At 36.1% G+C, this 14854-nt stretch overlaps 1 protein-coding gene across 7 annotated transcripts in view; it reads right to left on the bottom strand.

The window, feature by feature from the left end:
* Positions 1-14854, bottom strand: part of KNDC1 (kinase non-catalytic C-lobe domain containing 1) — a 55610-nt gene that overhangs the window by 26279 nt on the left and 14477 nt on the right. For 6 of the 7 annotated variants that reach the window (XR_012581117.1, XR_012581118.1, XM_074545034.1 and 3 more), the window contains 3 exons: positions 6681-6827; positions 4500-4617; positions 3126-4147 (listed from right to left, as the gene is read on the bottom strand). Coding sequence is in view for 4 of the 7 variants with exons in the window: in XM_074545034.1 (XP_074401135.1) it covers positions 3126-4147; positions 4500-4617; positions 6681-6827 (1287 nt within the window). In the remaining 3 variants the exon portion in view is untranslated. Of the gene's footprint in view, positions 1-3125; positions 4148-4499; positions 4618-6680; positions 6828-14854 lie in introns of those variants that run through there. The other variant, XR_012581119.1, reaches the window with a different exon arrangement.

A 14854-nucleotide genomic window follows, 5' to 3' on the forward strand; every position in this document is an offset into this window, starting at 1 on the left:
AAAGGCCATAGCATTTAAATCACAGAAAAACATTTAAAAGGATTAGAGATGAGACACACCCGATTGGAATGAAACTGGTTAGAGAAATAAAAGATCCCCACTCAAACTTGAAGTGAAAAATATTTATTTATGGCATGCAAAGCTATAAAAATTACTAGGAAAACCCTCACAAGATACATTGCAGTAGCCAGACAAAAGCAAGCAAGTATTTTTAGTAATGCTTACTAGCAGTAAAGCACACAACAATAAGAAGCAGTGTTTGAGTATTAGAAAAATATTGTCCACTGGAGAAGTACTGACAGGCAAGAAAAACTGTCTGTTCTCCAGAGTAGACAAGGTTGATCTTCAACCGGATGGGGCTGGTATTGCACCTTCTCTAAACAACATGAAATATTGAAAGGAATGCTGGAGATACCATTCTAAAAGCTCCACTTGCTTCAATCATGCCAATCTGTAATAGAGAACTCAGGAAAGAGCAGCACTGCAAATCCTCTGAGGTGTTTTCTATTTACCCCACAAGGCAGAAATCACATTAGTTGGGTCCTCACACTTCTTGTGCTTTTACAGTAAGTGAACAAACTCAGACTCAGGCTTTCTTTAAAAAAAGGTATTTGGTAAAATTTTGGCTAATGGGAACTTGAGAAAGAGACAGCAACTGTATTTCTGTCACGTAAGGAACAGCACAGTGCGACTTTCAGTTGTCAGGAGGTAACAAAGAGTCAAAAACTGCTATATTTTGGAAACCTGAGGAATAAAATCGCTTTTCCCAAAGAAAAAAACAAGCTGAAAACATTAACCCACTGCATTTCTCTAAGAAGACTAACAAAAAAGTCTGCTATACAGTTCAACAACTACTAACGATGAATGACCCTCCTTCAGAAAACAAAGGACTACGAGGCTAGAAATTCAGCATTTCAGGAAGCCATTTCAGAAGCCTAGGTGTTAATATGCTTAAAGGCTTTTTTCCTTCCTAGAGCAGTTAAATAATCAAATAACATTTTATTATATTTGCATTTTTGTTTAAGACCAAAAAGATTTTTCTAAATAGCACATTTTTTCTGAGGCAGTACCTGAACATTTGCTGGAATAATTTACTCAAAAAGAGAATGTAGAGCATGAGTCTATCAAGCATTTCTTCTATTGAAAAGACAGCTATAAACCTCTGATATAATAAAGAACCACTACCCTGCTCTTTTCATTTCAGATGCTATGTAATACAACACTGCTGATTAGGGTACCTGGAATAAGAGTAACTGTTTCTAATTCACAGTGACTGTCCTGTGAGTTCAGTGGGAGCAGGATAACATCACTGTTAATAAGAGCCTACTTGTTTGAAAGAATGAAATTCTGTTTAGGCTGAAAGGACACTTTATTTAAATTGATGATGTAATATTTGAAGAAAAAGAAGAGTTTAGAAGAATGGCAGAATAAGATGAAAATATGTTTTGGTTTACTTTCCTGTGTGTCAGTCTCAAGTGCTGCTGCAAAAAAGCAAATAAGATTTGTTACAACTTTTAATTTCATGGAAGAATTTTGGAAAAATTATAATTCTGGGGAAGATTATTTTCTTAAAACTGCCTTCATGCACATAGACTTAAAATTTGCCCTGGTAATCTGGTAAGGACGGAATATAGGTCTTATTTCAACATTTTTTCCTCCTTAAAAAAGAGCCCCTATCACTACATTCAACTTATGTCCACAAGTGATGGCAGAAATAGAAGAAAAAAGGATGCATGTACAATAAATGGACTATTTCTCAGAGTCTGAAGAGTGCATTTGCAGGGTTTAAAACCTAAAAAAAGGATTCAATATGCATAGAGTGAATAACCCCCTCAGAAGGCAAGACCATGCTATGTGGTACTTATCCACATTTATCATCCTCCTGAACTATGAATTTAATAAGCACACCTGTTGAGGGAGAAGAGACAGGAAAGGGAAAAAGGGACAGATTCTTGTATTTGCTCTAGTTTTTGAGCTACGACGAACCAAAGGCTCGTTTCACACCTGGCAATTCAAGGTTAGTGCTCCAAAGGAGGTGTTTGGGCAAGTTGAAAAGAGAGAGGGACAGAGACTGAATACAGCCCTAAGTGCCACTGTATGGGAGGGCTGGAAGATGGGCTGGTAGGCAGAACAAGGCTGACTTGCCAGTAGACAGGCAATGAAAAAGCCCAACATCTTCACCTAAGAATTATTTCTAGAAACAAAATGTGTGAAGTTTGTGCTGCTCATTTTTATCCTGCTGTAACAAAGCTGGAGAAGGATAAACAACCCTACGGTTTTAGCCAGCAGCTCTCCTACCACATGGATTGTTTACACCTCTGAGTATGGCACAAAAGAAAACCATCTAGTCAGAGACCAAACTTGTCCACCCTGAGATATGTAATTTGAGCAGAGAAGAGACCATATTACAATTAACTATCAACAAACTCTGGTAGATTCTCCCTCTGTTATTTGGCTATTTATAAAGACTTAATGCATGAGACAACATACCCATCATATTGTGCACATTTTTAAATTCTATAGTGAAACATACATTAACAAACAGAGACAGCAATTTAAGAACACAGAACGAATATAGCATATGTACAATTTCCAAAAACTTAAATGTACATGGAAGATTAAAAAAAAATGCAGACTCTATCCTCCTGAAGCTGATGGGATATTGCCATTGATTTCAGTGAGGTCAGGTTTACAGTCAGGAATTCTGCAATTTTCTTAAGCACCTGGGAGGCTCACTGCAAGGTAGTGAAATTTATGCATTGACAGGAACACAAAGAGTTAAAAATACATGTATGCTTTGGTTGTTCTCTTACAAATGCAATCAGCTATTAAGGAATGCTGCTCTAACACACGAGCAAGTAGGCTCCATTTGTTAAAACAATTTAAAATGGAAGTTGATTCTGCAACAGCATAAATTTCACTGCAGCACTTTACTTTTTCATTTAGGAAGAAAAAGGGATCACCATGTTTGCAATATTAACTCTTAAAGTGTGCAGACTAGCAAAATGCCATTTTCTGGGATGCTAAAGTGGACAAGAGGGAAAGAAATCACACAGTATTTAAGTCATCTCATCTCCACATAAGTGACTACAGCAACTATATAACGAAGACTTTATTTTTACTACCTGCTCATTACTTTTGATTTCTGAACCTCTGCCTCCACAAAGATTATCTTCATTATTGTTTGCACTCATCACACCGTTGCTTAATTCTGGTGGCCTAATTAGGTTTGATCCATGTCTGTTCCCACTGGGTTTTGTTGTTAATACTGAATCCATCTTGTTAAAATGCGGTACATAATTCTCATTTGACCCTTGAAAAGTTTCAGAACAGTCTTCCAACACCATGTAGTTGTCTAGCACTTTTGCTCCAGCAATTGACTGATTTGGGCCTTTTAGCATATCAGCTGGTTTTAGCACTTCAGAGGTAGCACCAGAAGAGTCTTCTTTGTGACCAGAAGAAGAAAAACCTATCTTTTTACCATTGATAAGTGACATATGTTCTTTTAGATTCAAGCCAGACACTTGTGTGCATACACATGGTGCTTCTAAATGATGATCATCAACTTGGCGATTGTTTGATTCTGTTTCTGGTGGACTACTGACAGCAAATGAATTGAGATTTCCCTTTGAAACAGCAACCTCATTATTATTGTCTAGAGGTAGTGACTCTTGTGTTACAAAGTGATTTTTCCTATCTAGTGGTCCACTGTTGGTTACAGAAGTAAAAAAGTTATTTGTATCTGCAAGTTCAAGTGGTAGCTTTGGAAAGGTTTTCATTTTTCTCAAAGAACCTTTCTTAAAAAGGCAATCTCTCTCCAGGTCAATAACACATGATTTTATATCCAAAGCAACACAAGCGAAACTGTCAGTATACACTGCGTGTTTGTCCTCTTCTTTGCTCTTTTCAGTTTGAGTTGCAAGTTGTGAATGTTGAGTTTTCTCATTATCCTGATCAATTTGCATTTCCTTTAAACCACTTTCTCTGCCAGTCACCATGGTAACTACAGAAGAGTTGTTATGACAGGCAGTAGTCACATCTTCCACTGCAGACGAATCACCTGCAATGTTGTTTTTCTCATTTGCATATAATTTAGATCCCAAACTCCTCTGACACATTCTTCCCTTCCACATGTTATCACAGACATCTAGATACAAAAACAGATGCTTATATTAAATGTGTATTAAACCTCCTAATCTCTCCTTGTAAATCTTTACATTACTTTTTCTGCCATTGCTGTTACATATCTTTAGTATGTTACACAAATTCTCAATTTCTGAACAAATCACTTTGAATCATAAGGGACACTTCAAACATATTATGTTAATTAAGAGTCGTGTGTCCCTGTTTCCCCATCACCAATTGACAAATATTTAACAATGATTTGTTGCAATCTAGAAAGGAACGTATAACAGGAGATCACAAAAACACAGTCTTTGAAAAATCATTAGATATGTCAGGCAATCTGAAGTTTTGGACTAAATACATTTTACTGTTACCTTGAGAAGCACCAAAAGATTCAATTGAAAGAACTCTTCTTCCAACAGCAGACAAGCTTCGACAAATATTACTTGATGAAGCAATCTTCATTTTTTCTTCACATAATGACAAAATGCTCTGGAGAAAAAGAATGTTAAATACTTATTTAATAATGAATAGATTTGTGAATTTCAACTAATATGAATGATGTTAACTCCCACAGTACATCTGAATTTATATGATGCTACATTGGAGGTCTTTCTTCTCCAATTTTTATACCGTTTCTATTCTTTATAATGTTTCTATTATGTGGTTGAATTAATTTCTTGTTTTTACCATGGGCTATTATGAAGTCATTTAATACAATTCAAGTTTTAGCCTACAGTTAGAACATCAAGAACAACTGATAAAAATTATCTTAAATGTTATCCTTTATGAATAACATAGTGAAAATGCAAAAAGCTAGAGTGCTGATTACTTTTTTAAACAGCCAATGCTTCACTTGAATTCAGTGACACAGGCAGGATGATGAATGTTTTTATTACTGAAATTACATGAAAATTAAATGCTGAATCTTTCAAAAACTGCAAAATACAATTATCTAAAAAGCAATATTCCCAGTTAGAAAAAGCAATCATTATCAGATCACAAAAAGTAACCGTACTTCGTATCTCTAAATTGCAGCTTGGGCACCATTGATGGCATTAGCATTGGTCTCACACATAATTAACTACAGATTCACACATTTAAAAACCTGCCCCTTTGGGCAGGATGTAGGAGAGAGCTGCCTTACCAAATATATCCCACCATTTCCTCAGCAACTATTCCTAGATAAACACTGGTGAGACCTCATACAGCCCTCAGGAGATGCTCTCACTTCCCCATTCAGCAGCTCCCACCCAACTGCTCCTCTGCTGTTGTGCATGGAAGAAATTTGCCCTGTTGGTTCACATATGGGGTTGAGGAAGGACAGAAAAAAGGGAGACAGGTATCCAGCTGTGCTGAAGTCTAGCAAAATACCTAGAAAAGTCTAGGGGCTTTCCCTCCAAATAGCTCCCACAACTCTGTTCACCCAAGAAAGTGTCCAGTGGAAAAGGAACAGAAAGAACATACCCACAAAGTGACCCTTATATATATTATCTAAGACCAATTATTTTTGGGATGATTTCAATAGTCAGCAACAGCTTTCAGGGTCTACAGACCACTCAGAAATGAGAGAGTGCTATACAATCCCTCCTCTGACAACTTAACAGTAAATGAATAGAAATAGAGCAGCTGACCAAACAGGCTCCATATTGGGTATGGTCTCCTGCCTGGGCACTCCTCAAGTCAGGGAGCCAATATTTTTTACTTTCTAAAAACGAATCTGTTAATTCTTCTGTTGCAGCAATCTTTCTGCAAAGTATTGATCATAGGTGCTACACCATTTAAAATATACACTATCAGTTCAGGAAAATGAAACACCCATGACCTCCCGCCCCCCCGCAAAATGACATCCTCATAGTCTGCAAAAACATTAAACTTCTGCACATTAATGTCAAATAACTCTATCAGGTAACCAACATTTAGAATGTAAATTCTTCGAAAACATCAGCATGAAAAATCCTATAAAGCTTCAAATTCTAATGGCTAAAGGTAAAATAAGAGGCTAAATGGAATAAAATACAAAATTCAATAAAGATATCTGAGCCTTTATGTATTTACAGAAAAGCTAGTTAATAGTAATGCTTTGAACAACACTGCTTTGAACATGCCAAGGAACAGAGGCTTTCTGGGGCAGGGTCCTTACTTCCCCTTCTTAAATGCAATCCCATTATCACACAAATTTCACAATATAATGCCCGTGCTTTTATTTCTAATGACAATCTGTCTCTCTGCAAACCAAATACTAAATGGGAAGAAAACAGTTAATGAGAAAATTTAGATACATCAGCGTATTCACACAATCTTCTTAAAAATCCAAGCACTGTCAAATATCTACATCTACCTTCAGGTTGTATATCCAGCAGAGTGGGAAAAAGGACGAATTTCTGTAGAGTCAGAGAAGACCTCAGCTTTCCTGCAAAACCTGAGCATACTGCTTATCAAGACCATCTTGATAATTACAGAGATTAATGAGATAAACAGAGATTAATGAGAACACATACAGAAGTATTAGTATCAACTTTTTTAAAACAAAAAATGATGTAGGACTGTTTTACCTCAATATCTGGCCTATTTTCAGGATTCTCTTCTTGCATTTGTTCCAGTAGAGTGTGCAGATCTTGTCCAAATTCTGATTCTGTCTCAGGTTCTACAATATACTCTATTGCTGCTTTCAGTGTTGCACCCAAAGAATAGATGTGTGCCTGCAAAAATTTTTTAAAAAGACATTAAACATGTTACCAATTCTTTCTGTCCTGCCACAAAAGCTTCAAGATCACACAAGCTTACACTATTTTCAAATTTAATGTAACAGTTTACTGGAAAGGTGGTTTAACTTAAACATGATGAACAAAACCAGCTTCAGATCTGCTTTGGGGGGTATACTTGCTGCAAACAAAAGGAAATATTGTGGGGTCCAATTAGAACTCTTTTTTCCCCTCATCAATAACCAGCATTACAAGTATTATACCAGGCTACAAATAAATATAAAACTGAGAACCCTGTGTTTGTGTAAGTATTGTTTAAGTTAAAAGCATGCTAAAAAGTTTGATTGAAGGGCGATTGAAGTGGCATCCCTCTTAGCAGGGAAACAAAATATTTATTTGAAAAAAAACCCTTTTCTATAGAGCAATATGAGTGCTATCAAGCATAAAGAAGCAAAGAAAATACAGCATAATACCACTTGTCACTGAAGACACTTATGAAAGAGTTTTTAAAAATACTCCATGTTTTCCACCTCTGCTTCTCTCAAAGCCCACATCCTCGTGATGGGTTAGGATTAGGTGAACCAGCAACTTTTTAAAATCTAGTGCTAATGCAGTAGATTTCCCACACAACACAGCTACATCTTAATTTTAGAAGTATCTTTCTTCTTGGGGAAAAAAACAAAAAAGAAAAAATATTTTAAAATACTTTTTCAGATCTACTTAAGCAATCGTATTTTATCCGTGATGGCCTGTATTTTATATTCCATTAATAGAACAGATTTATAAAATGTGTAAAATTTATAAGCAAATATAAGTGCAAGTTTGGATAAACATTTCAATGGTGATGCAGCATAGCCAGGAATTCAAATGTACTGAACACTGTCCTCTGAGGTTTACAGATACGTACATAAGTAAAATAATGACTGCACTTGTACATTAAATTGGTTTTAATGCCTTTGCTACACACTTGACCATTTCTTATCTTAGAAAGAAGACTGACTTGAAGGTCAAAAGTAATTTATTTCCTCCACCCACCCCTAACTTTATCATTAAGGTGTGTTTTTGTCTCTAAATTGTATGAATTGTACTTTTTCCACAGGTATGCTTTTAGATTTACTTTTTAGTGAGGCAGGACACCTCCATGAAGGGACGTGTAACACCACCTATCAGGAAGAGCTGTGTATGTGAGACTGAACAATTCCCCTCTTCCCCTCCATGCCATCCCCAAACCAAGAACACATAAACCAGTGCTGGCTGCTGGCTCAGAAGCTTTGATTCATGTTTGGGACACATCAAGATTAGGACAAGTGTCAGAAAAGCAGACTATATGCCATAGACATAGATCTAGACAGAAAAGATTTTTTTTTTTCCAACGCAATAATTTCAGTCTCAAGTTTTTCACTGTCATACAACTTCATCATTAAGCAGAAGAGGTAGCTGAAGAGTTTTGAGAATATCAGAGGAACTAAGATAGGAACTGTTATCATTTTTATTTTGATTCAGCAGAAGAATGAAGGCCATTTATATATTCCAAAAGTAAGGGTTACTTTTCCCCGGCCCCGCTCCCTGTGCCACTCAGGGGCAGCAGCCCTACTGAGCCACACCCTTGACAGACCAGAATGATTCTAATTTTTTGGTAAGATGAAACAGACCACGTTGGTAAAAGGACACAAAACTATGAAGCCTGAGCAAATAGTCCACTAACAAGGTGATGGGAAAAAAACTGAAGATCTTTTTTTCCCCAACACACTAAAAGTTTCTCTATTAAGGTACTTCCTTTCCTCTGACAGGCAGGAAAACTAGTTTTGTAGATGGCCATGTTAAGCACCATAGCTTGTAACTAATTTCTGTGTTAAAACATTTACAGGGAATGTGGACAACTTTTTCAACTTGAACCTTTCTTTCATGTAAATCCCTCTTTTACCTTTCCCCTGTTCTAGCTCCCCAAACACCACCACCATCAGCCCACAAGTAAAAGGGGAAAGAAAACCCAGCTATTTAATCAATTTCCCGAGCTGGCAGTAAACATGGGTAATATTTAAGGTAATCCAACGTAACCTTGTGTCCTAGTGGAGCAATGAGAAAATGCATTTACGATCATCCACTAGGTGGGGCATCCCCCAAGTTAATGCATCAAAAAGCTTCTACCTAACTGCACAGCTGTGCTTAGGAAGAAAATTTCACTTCCTGGGAAAGAAGAGCAAGATGGGTATATGCAAAATACGTAAATATGTAATAATTATGTAATAAATATGTAAATAAAGCAAATTCCTGAGTATAAAATACCTAATGCTTACTAGAAGTGACTGCTCTCAATGAAAACAATCTCACAAACAAGCTAAAAACTTTTCAGCCTGTTCTATGGAGAGCAACAAATAAGAAAGGGTGGCAGAAAACTTTTCTTCTGAGACTGAATTGGCTGTTAGGAATTTTATTAAATAATTAAGAGGTCTTTTTTCCTTAATTTCTGAAAAAACCCCAAACAAAACCACTACCACTAAAAGAAACAAAACCAAAATCCAACAAAATACTCCCCCTCAAGAAAACCCCTCACACCCACTTGTTTTAAATGTAGATAAGGAGGAAAGCTGTTTAAATTATGAGCATTTTTCATTACAGGGTAATAATTTAATAGCTGATAAATAGCATGACTGTCAGAGGAGAGGTCCAAAAGAAAAACCAAACAAACCCAAAGCAATCTCTTCAAAATTGCTAAGGAGGTTCAGGAGTTAAAGACTAAATGTCACTTGTTACAAAAACATACAGACCATGCCAGCAAGACTGCACCACAGTGTCAGCTTCAGAAAGGATGGGAGAAAAGGGGAGAAGTCACATTAAGAAACCAGCTCTCCAGATTTGATCCTAGAGAATGCATATCCTCTTAGCCCAAAGCCAGCAAACACAACAAGAACTGTAGGTAAATCATTATGGTATGCTTTACACACACACACACACAAAAAAAAAAGTTTGAAGATAGTAATTATTTGAGGTAATAGAAGTCCTTTCAGCAACATGCTGAAACAAGGGAACTCATGTTCCAGAGAAAATTTTGAAGGTCATGATCATACGAGTAGCTTCAAATCAAAATAACTTTAAATACTAGAGTGGTTTCCAAGACACAAAGGCATAAGAAGACAAAAAAATTCCAAAAAGGTAATTCAAAAGGTGAAGATACTACCTTTTTTTTTAAATGATTAGGTTAAGTACTGGAAGCACTTACCAAGGGCAAGGAAAGATTCTGCCATCATGTTATAATTCTATATAATGATTGGAATATATTACAAAAGGCTTCTGCAAGTTCTACTTAAAAGTTACTTGCCTTGCTGCATGTCATTTTATAATCACTAGAGGAAGTGAAATCAGAGAATAATGATCTGCTCTAGTTTTAAAATCTGCCAATCAAAAGATCAGGAGAGGAAGTAAAAGCTCCAAGTCTACACAGAGAGCGTGACAGAGGCGTTGTTGTATTACTGCTTGACAGAGCTAAAGAACTGAACTTCTCCAGAAACTCCCATTTGCAGACAAACACTACAGGAAAAAGCTGACAAAGGAGCTTTTGAATAGTGACTGCACAAGCATGTAGCAATTATGAATAATGGCCATTTATATTCTGTACTGAGATTGCACTAAGTTCAGAATTGTAGGTCTTCCAAAGAACTGAAAAAGACAGACCATAATACAACTAATTCTTCCTGAAAAATATTTCTGACTAAATGATAAGTTATAGAAATTGTGTAATTGGTTTTGACATTCTTACTTGACCCTTATTTTACTTTGTGTATTTTTCTCTTTTTTTACTGAGATTGCACAGATATAACTACTTCCACCCTTTCACAATTCAAGGTATTTAAGGGTTCCATAAAAGAAAGCTTCAGTGTGATATTAAGCCTCAAAGTTTTATAAAGAAATTCAAGGTAATGCTTGAGAAAATTACTACTGAGAGAAAACATTTAATATTTACCTATGTAATTTTTCTATGTAGTCACTCTAAAATGCACTATTTGTATGCAGAAGAAAGTCAGTAATATTCCTTAGTGAGAAAATTAAAGGGAAATAGGTCCATTATTTTTAATACTTTCCTGCACTACAAATGGACTAAATGCCTTTCTGCATAATTGTAATTACTGGAAGGTGTTGTATTAAAAATTAGCTTTATGTTCATTTGACACTCTGGATACCTTCATAATTAGTCTGCAGAGTGTGCTAGAAGTGCTCAGCAACTGTAGACTATTCACAAAACATACAGTCCAGCTTGAAGTGGTTAACAAATACTAGAATGTGCAGTTTGTCCCTTCTAACTACAGTTAACCTTGCCTGAAAAAAACTTGGTCCCCAAAAGACTTAAAAAAATGGGGCCCAAAAAGTATCTACAGGTCATATTTTCTCACAACCAAAGTCTGCAGGTATTTTAACTCTCAAATTTTCTTTTAACTAACCTAACAAAAGTAAGTGAAAGCTTTCAAGTTCGTATATGTTGTTAGGCAAACATCAGGTCATCAATTTGTATTACAAGGCACAAGCAAGGCTTTGTTACCTAGTCCCTGCATTTTACTGGTTCTGGCTTCTGGGGACCTCTATTTGTATCATCCAGTTTGAACTGAGAAACACTACTTGGGAAATTACCCTAATCTTAGTTTATAGTTGCAGGCTTCTTGCTTGTAACCGTTCATGCCAACTGTTTATTTCCATTAATTTGTCTAAGTGTTAGCCACATGCAGCTTTTTTGCACCTATGTTTTGCAGCAAGAATTTCCACATTTTACAGCATAAAAAGGGAGTATTTTGTTTGAATCCACCTATGTACATCTCATTGTTGCCACCCACTTCATTTCTGAGAGCTGACACTCACTCCATGGCTGCTGCCACAGCACACCTCACAGATTTCTAGCAGAGCTTCTCCCTCAGGGCGTTTTCTTCCAGCTAAGAATATTACATGAAGTAACTGTTTCTTTTACGAATGCTGCTTCACCGTCTGCTCCTGGAAATTTATGTTATTGCTAATTTTGTCAGGTTGGTCACTAGTCTATTCTGACACTCTTAATTGAGTCAAATTTTTGATAATTCTCCATAAAGAAGACTTGCAATGTATGAAGCTATTGAAAGTCCTACAAGATTAAAACATGTTCAAAAAAATAACACAGTTTTTTGGCTGTAGCTTTCTTTGAAAAACTCTTTTGTATTTTATTCATTTGCAAACATTGCAGACTTCGGGTAGCATTTCTGTGTTTTGAGAGATTTGAAAAATATCAGGTTTTCATTCTTTTGTAAGTTTTTTTCATACTTTTTGACTAACCTCAGGGGTTTCTTCAGGGGTTTCTTTTCAGGTCTTCTTTGACAGAAGATTTTTTTTTTTTTAATAAATCATAAGGTACCTTTACAACAGTCTCTGTGCACCTGTGAACATTATTTTAACAGCTACAGATCTGGCTTTCCATATGGCTCTGTTGATTGTTGTCCATAGAGCAATTTACCAGCATCTATAGTAGTAATTACTTTGTAAAGGAATACTGTCAATTCAAAGCTATACCCAGAAATGAAGAAAAAATTACAAATTTTTCAAATGGACCTCAATACAGTTTCAAAAAGCTGCTGTTATTTTAACTACTGTACTAAAGACAGATCTATCTTAAGCCATTGACTGTTATCTCAGTAAAGATTCATTTTCTTCTTGGAAGTCACATGAAGATGAACATGCCCAGAATCTTGAGCAAATTTAAACCATGCTATTTGCAGGAAATTACTCATGTATTTGCAGAGTGAAGAAACAAATTAAGAACAGGTTTCTTACACTTCCATCCCACTTTTAGGCTCCCTTAATCACAAAGATCAGGCACTCCAGCACGGATGAGTAGGACACCAATTGACTCTTCTCCTGCATGACTGAGTAAGTATAATTATGACAGGTAAGGAAGAATGCCGAGAAAAAAAAATCTGCTGAAGACCTCAGAGGTTTAGATAGCAGAAGTTACTCACATTTATCTTTAAAGCTTCTTGAACAATGCTTTTTTTTAAAAACTCCCTTTGAAACAGAGTTTCATGTGTCACAGCTCTCCTTATGATTTATCAGCCATTAACCTCCTTACTTTTAAGTTACTTGCCATAGGTAATTAATTTATCACTTAATTAAGGTAACACAACTTATTCCCTGTAGGCATAGAAACAAGGAAGCCTGAGAAACAGTTATATGCATGCTGAGCAGACTGGCTCTGTCTTCCCTCAACTGTGTACAATTTTTTTTTTTTTTTTTTATAGCAAATACAATATTAGTCATAGTACTGAAGTATGTTATTAAAAAAAAACACCCTACTCTTAAACATTAAGAGACTGTGCCTACTGGTAAAGTCTGTCACTCTGAGTAATGCATTCACATCATTCTGTATTGAGGGATACTTATTACAGATTTTGGACGTAAAAACCTGAATTGCAGCACTTTCATGTAAGAACACTATGGGCCAATACACTAGAATAGCATTCCAGTTCTTTTACCATTACATGAATCAATGAATGATATCCAGACTCTGACACATAAAATATTCAGTACTGTACAATAACCAATTAACTCTTCCTTAACAAAATAATCTATGTAGATTTCTATTTTTTTCCCTATCAGGATCATATATAAGATGAACAGCAAAATGTAAAAAGCTGGTCAGACACTTCTGTATTTACCTCTCTGCATAATATCTTCAAATCACCAATTTTCACAGAACAGCTGGAGGTGACAGAAGCAGCCAAGGTAGGTAGCTCTCTCATTGTATATTACAGGAACATAAACATTTGGTGAGGGAGGGTTGGGGCTGATTTCAGACTGGTTATGCTTTCAGTTTGATTGTTTCACAGGGGAATGTTTTCTGCCTAAGTAAACCTTGCTCCTTCTCTACTTAAGCATAGAAGCAGTATTACAGTCAAGAGAAAGAAGAAATTTGGTTGGGGTTTTTGGTTGTTTTGTGGGGCTTTTTTTGCTTTAGGGTATTTGTTTGTTTGGGAATTTTTGTTTGTTTGTTGGCTTGTGGTTTTGATGGTTTTGTTTGGGTGGGTTTTTTCCCTGTTTTTGTTTGTTTTAATTTTAAACTTGGTGAAAGGGCTGAAAAGTTCAAGAATCCTGGAACATGCCATATACAAAGAGATTAATTCACAACATGTTGCAAGGTTATTTAAGAAAACTTAAAAGTCACACTAAATACATTTCCCAAGAGACACTATCCTCAGCTTCAAAAGCATGTTCACAGTTATTCTGCTAAGGTTTCCTGAAATGTTGTAACTAAGGACAGTGACATGTGAGTGACAACCATTTTGTCACAATCCTGAAGGCTCTGTTGACTAAATCTCAACAACCTAATCCTCTACAACCATCTAATTCACAGGGGAAACTGAACTAGTCTTGAAACTATCTGGAGATTAAGAAGGCCTCTACCTTCTTAATCTATCTACTTCTAAGTCAATCATTTCCTGAACCTTTCAGAAACATTGGTATTTTATAAATGTTCTCATACGCTGGTGAAATGGCTTTATTTTCAGTTTGTGCAAATGGTAAAAATTAATTGCCATTGTTTCAGGGAGTATAAATTATCCCGATCCAGAGTAGCAATGATCTTTCAGTGACCTGAATATCCACAAAAAACAAACATAAAATTAATGAAAGAGGAGTCTTTTGATAAAAATTATTGATAAGGCATAATTCCATGGTGCTGTTAAGGGTTTGGGATTATATTTCAACAGCATTGTTAACCATTCTAAGGAGTAAATGATGGAAATAAGTGGAAAGGAGCAGAGAAAACTAAGCTCTGCAACTAAGACCAGTATGATGATGGATCCATCAAAGAAATGAGTTTGGGCAGCACCAGAAACTGACAGATGATACGAGGACTAAAGAAGACAGCTTCATCAATAGCTGAGAAAGTATCAGCACCAATGAGTTTACATGGAAGAGGTTGGAGATGAACAACTAATCCAAAACATCTGTGCATCTTTAGCATTAAGAAGCCCAGAGATTTATGGCACTGTGCATGTGTAACAGGAGAAAAC

This window comes from Zonotrichia albicollis, chromosome 7 (genome assembly GCF_047830755.1).
Source record: "Zonotrichia albicollis isolate bZonAlb1 chromosome 7, bZonAlb1.hap1, whole genome shotgun sequence".
Lineage (NCBI taxonomy): Eukaryota > Metazoa > Chordata > Aves > Passeriformes > Passerellidae > Zonotrichia > Zonotrichia albicollis.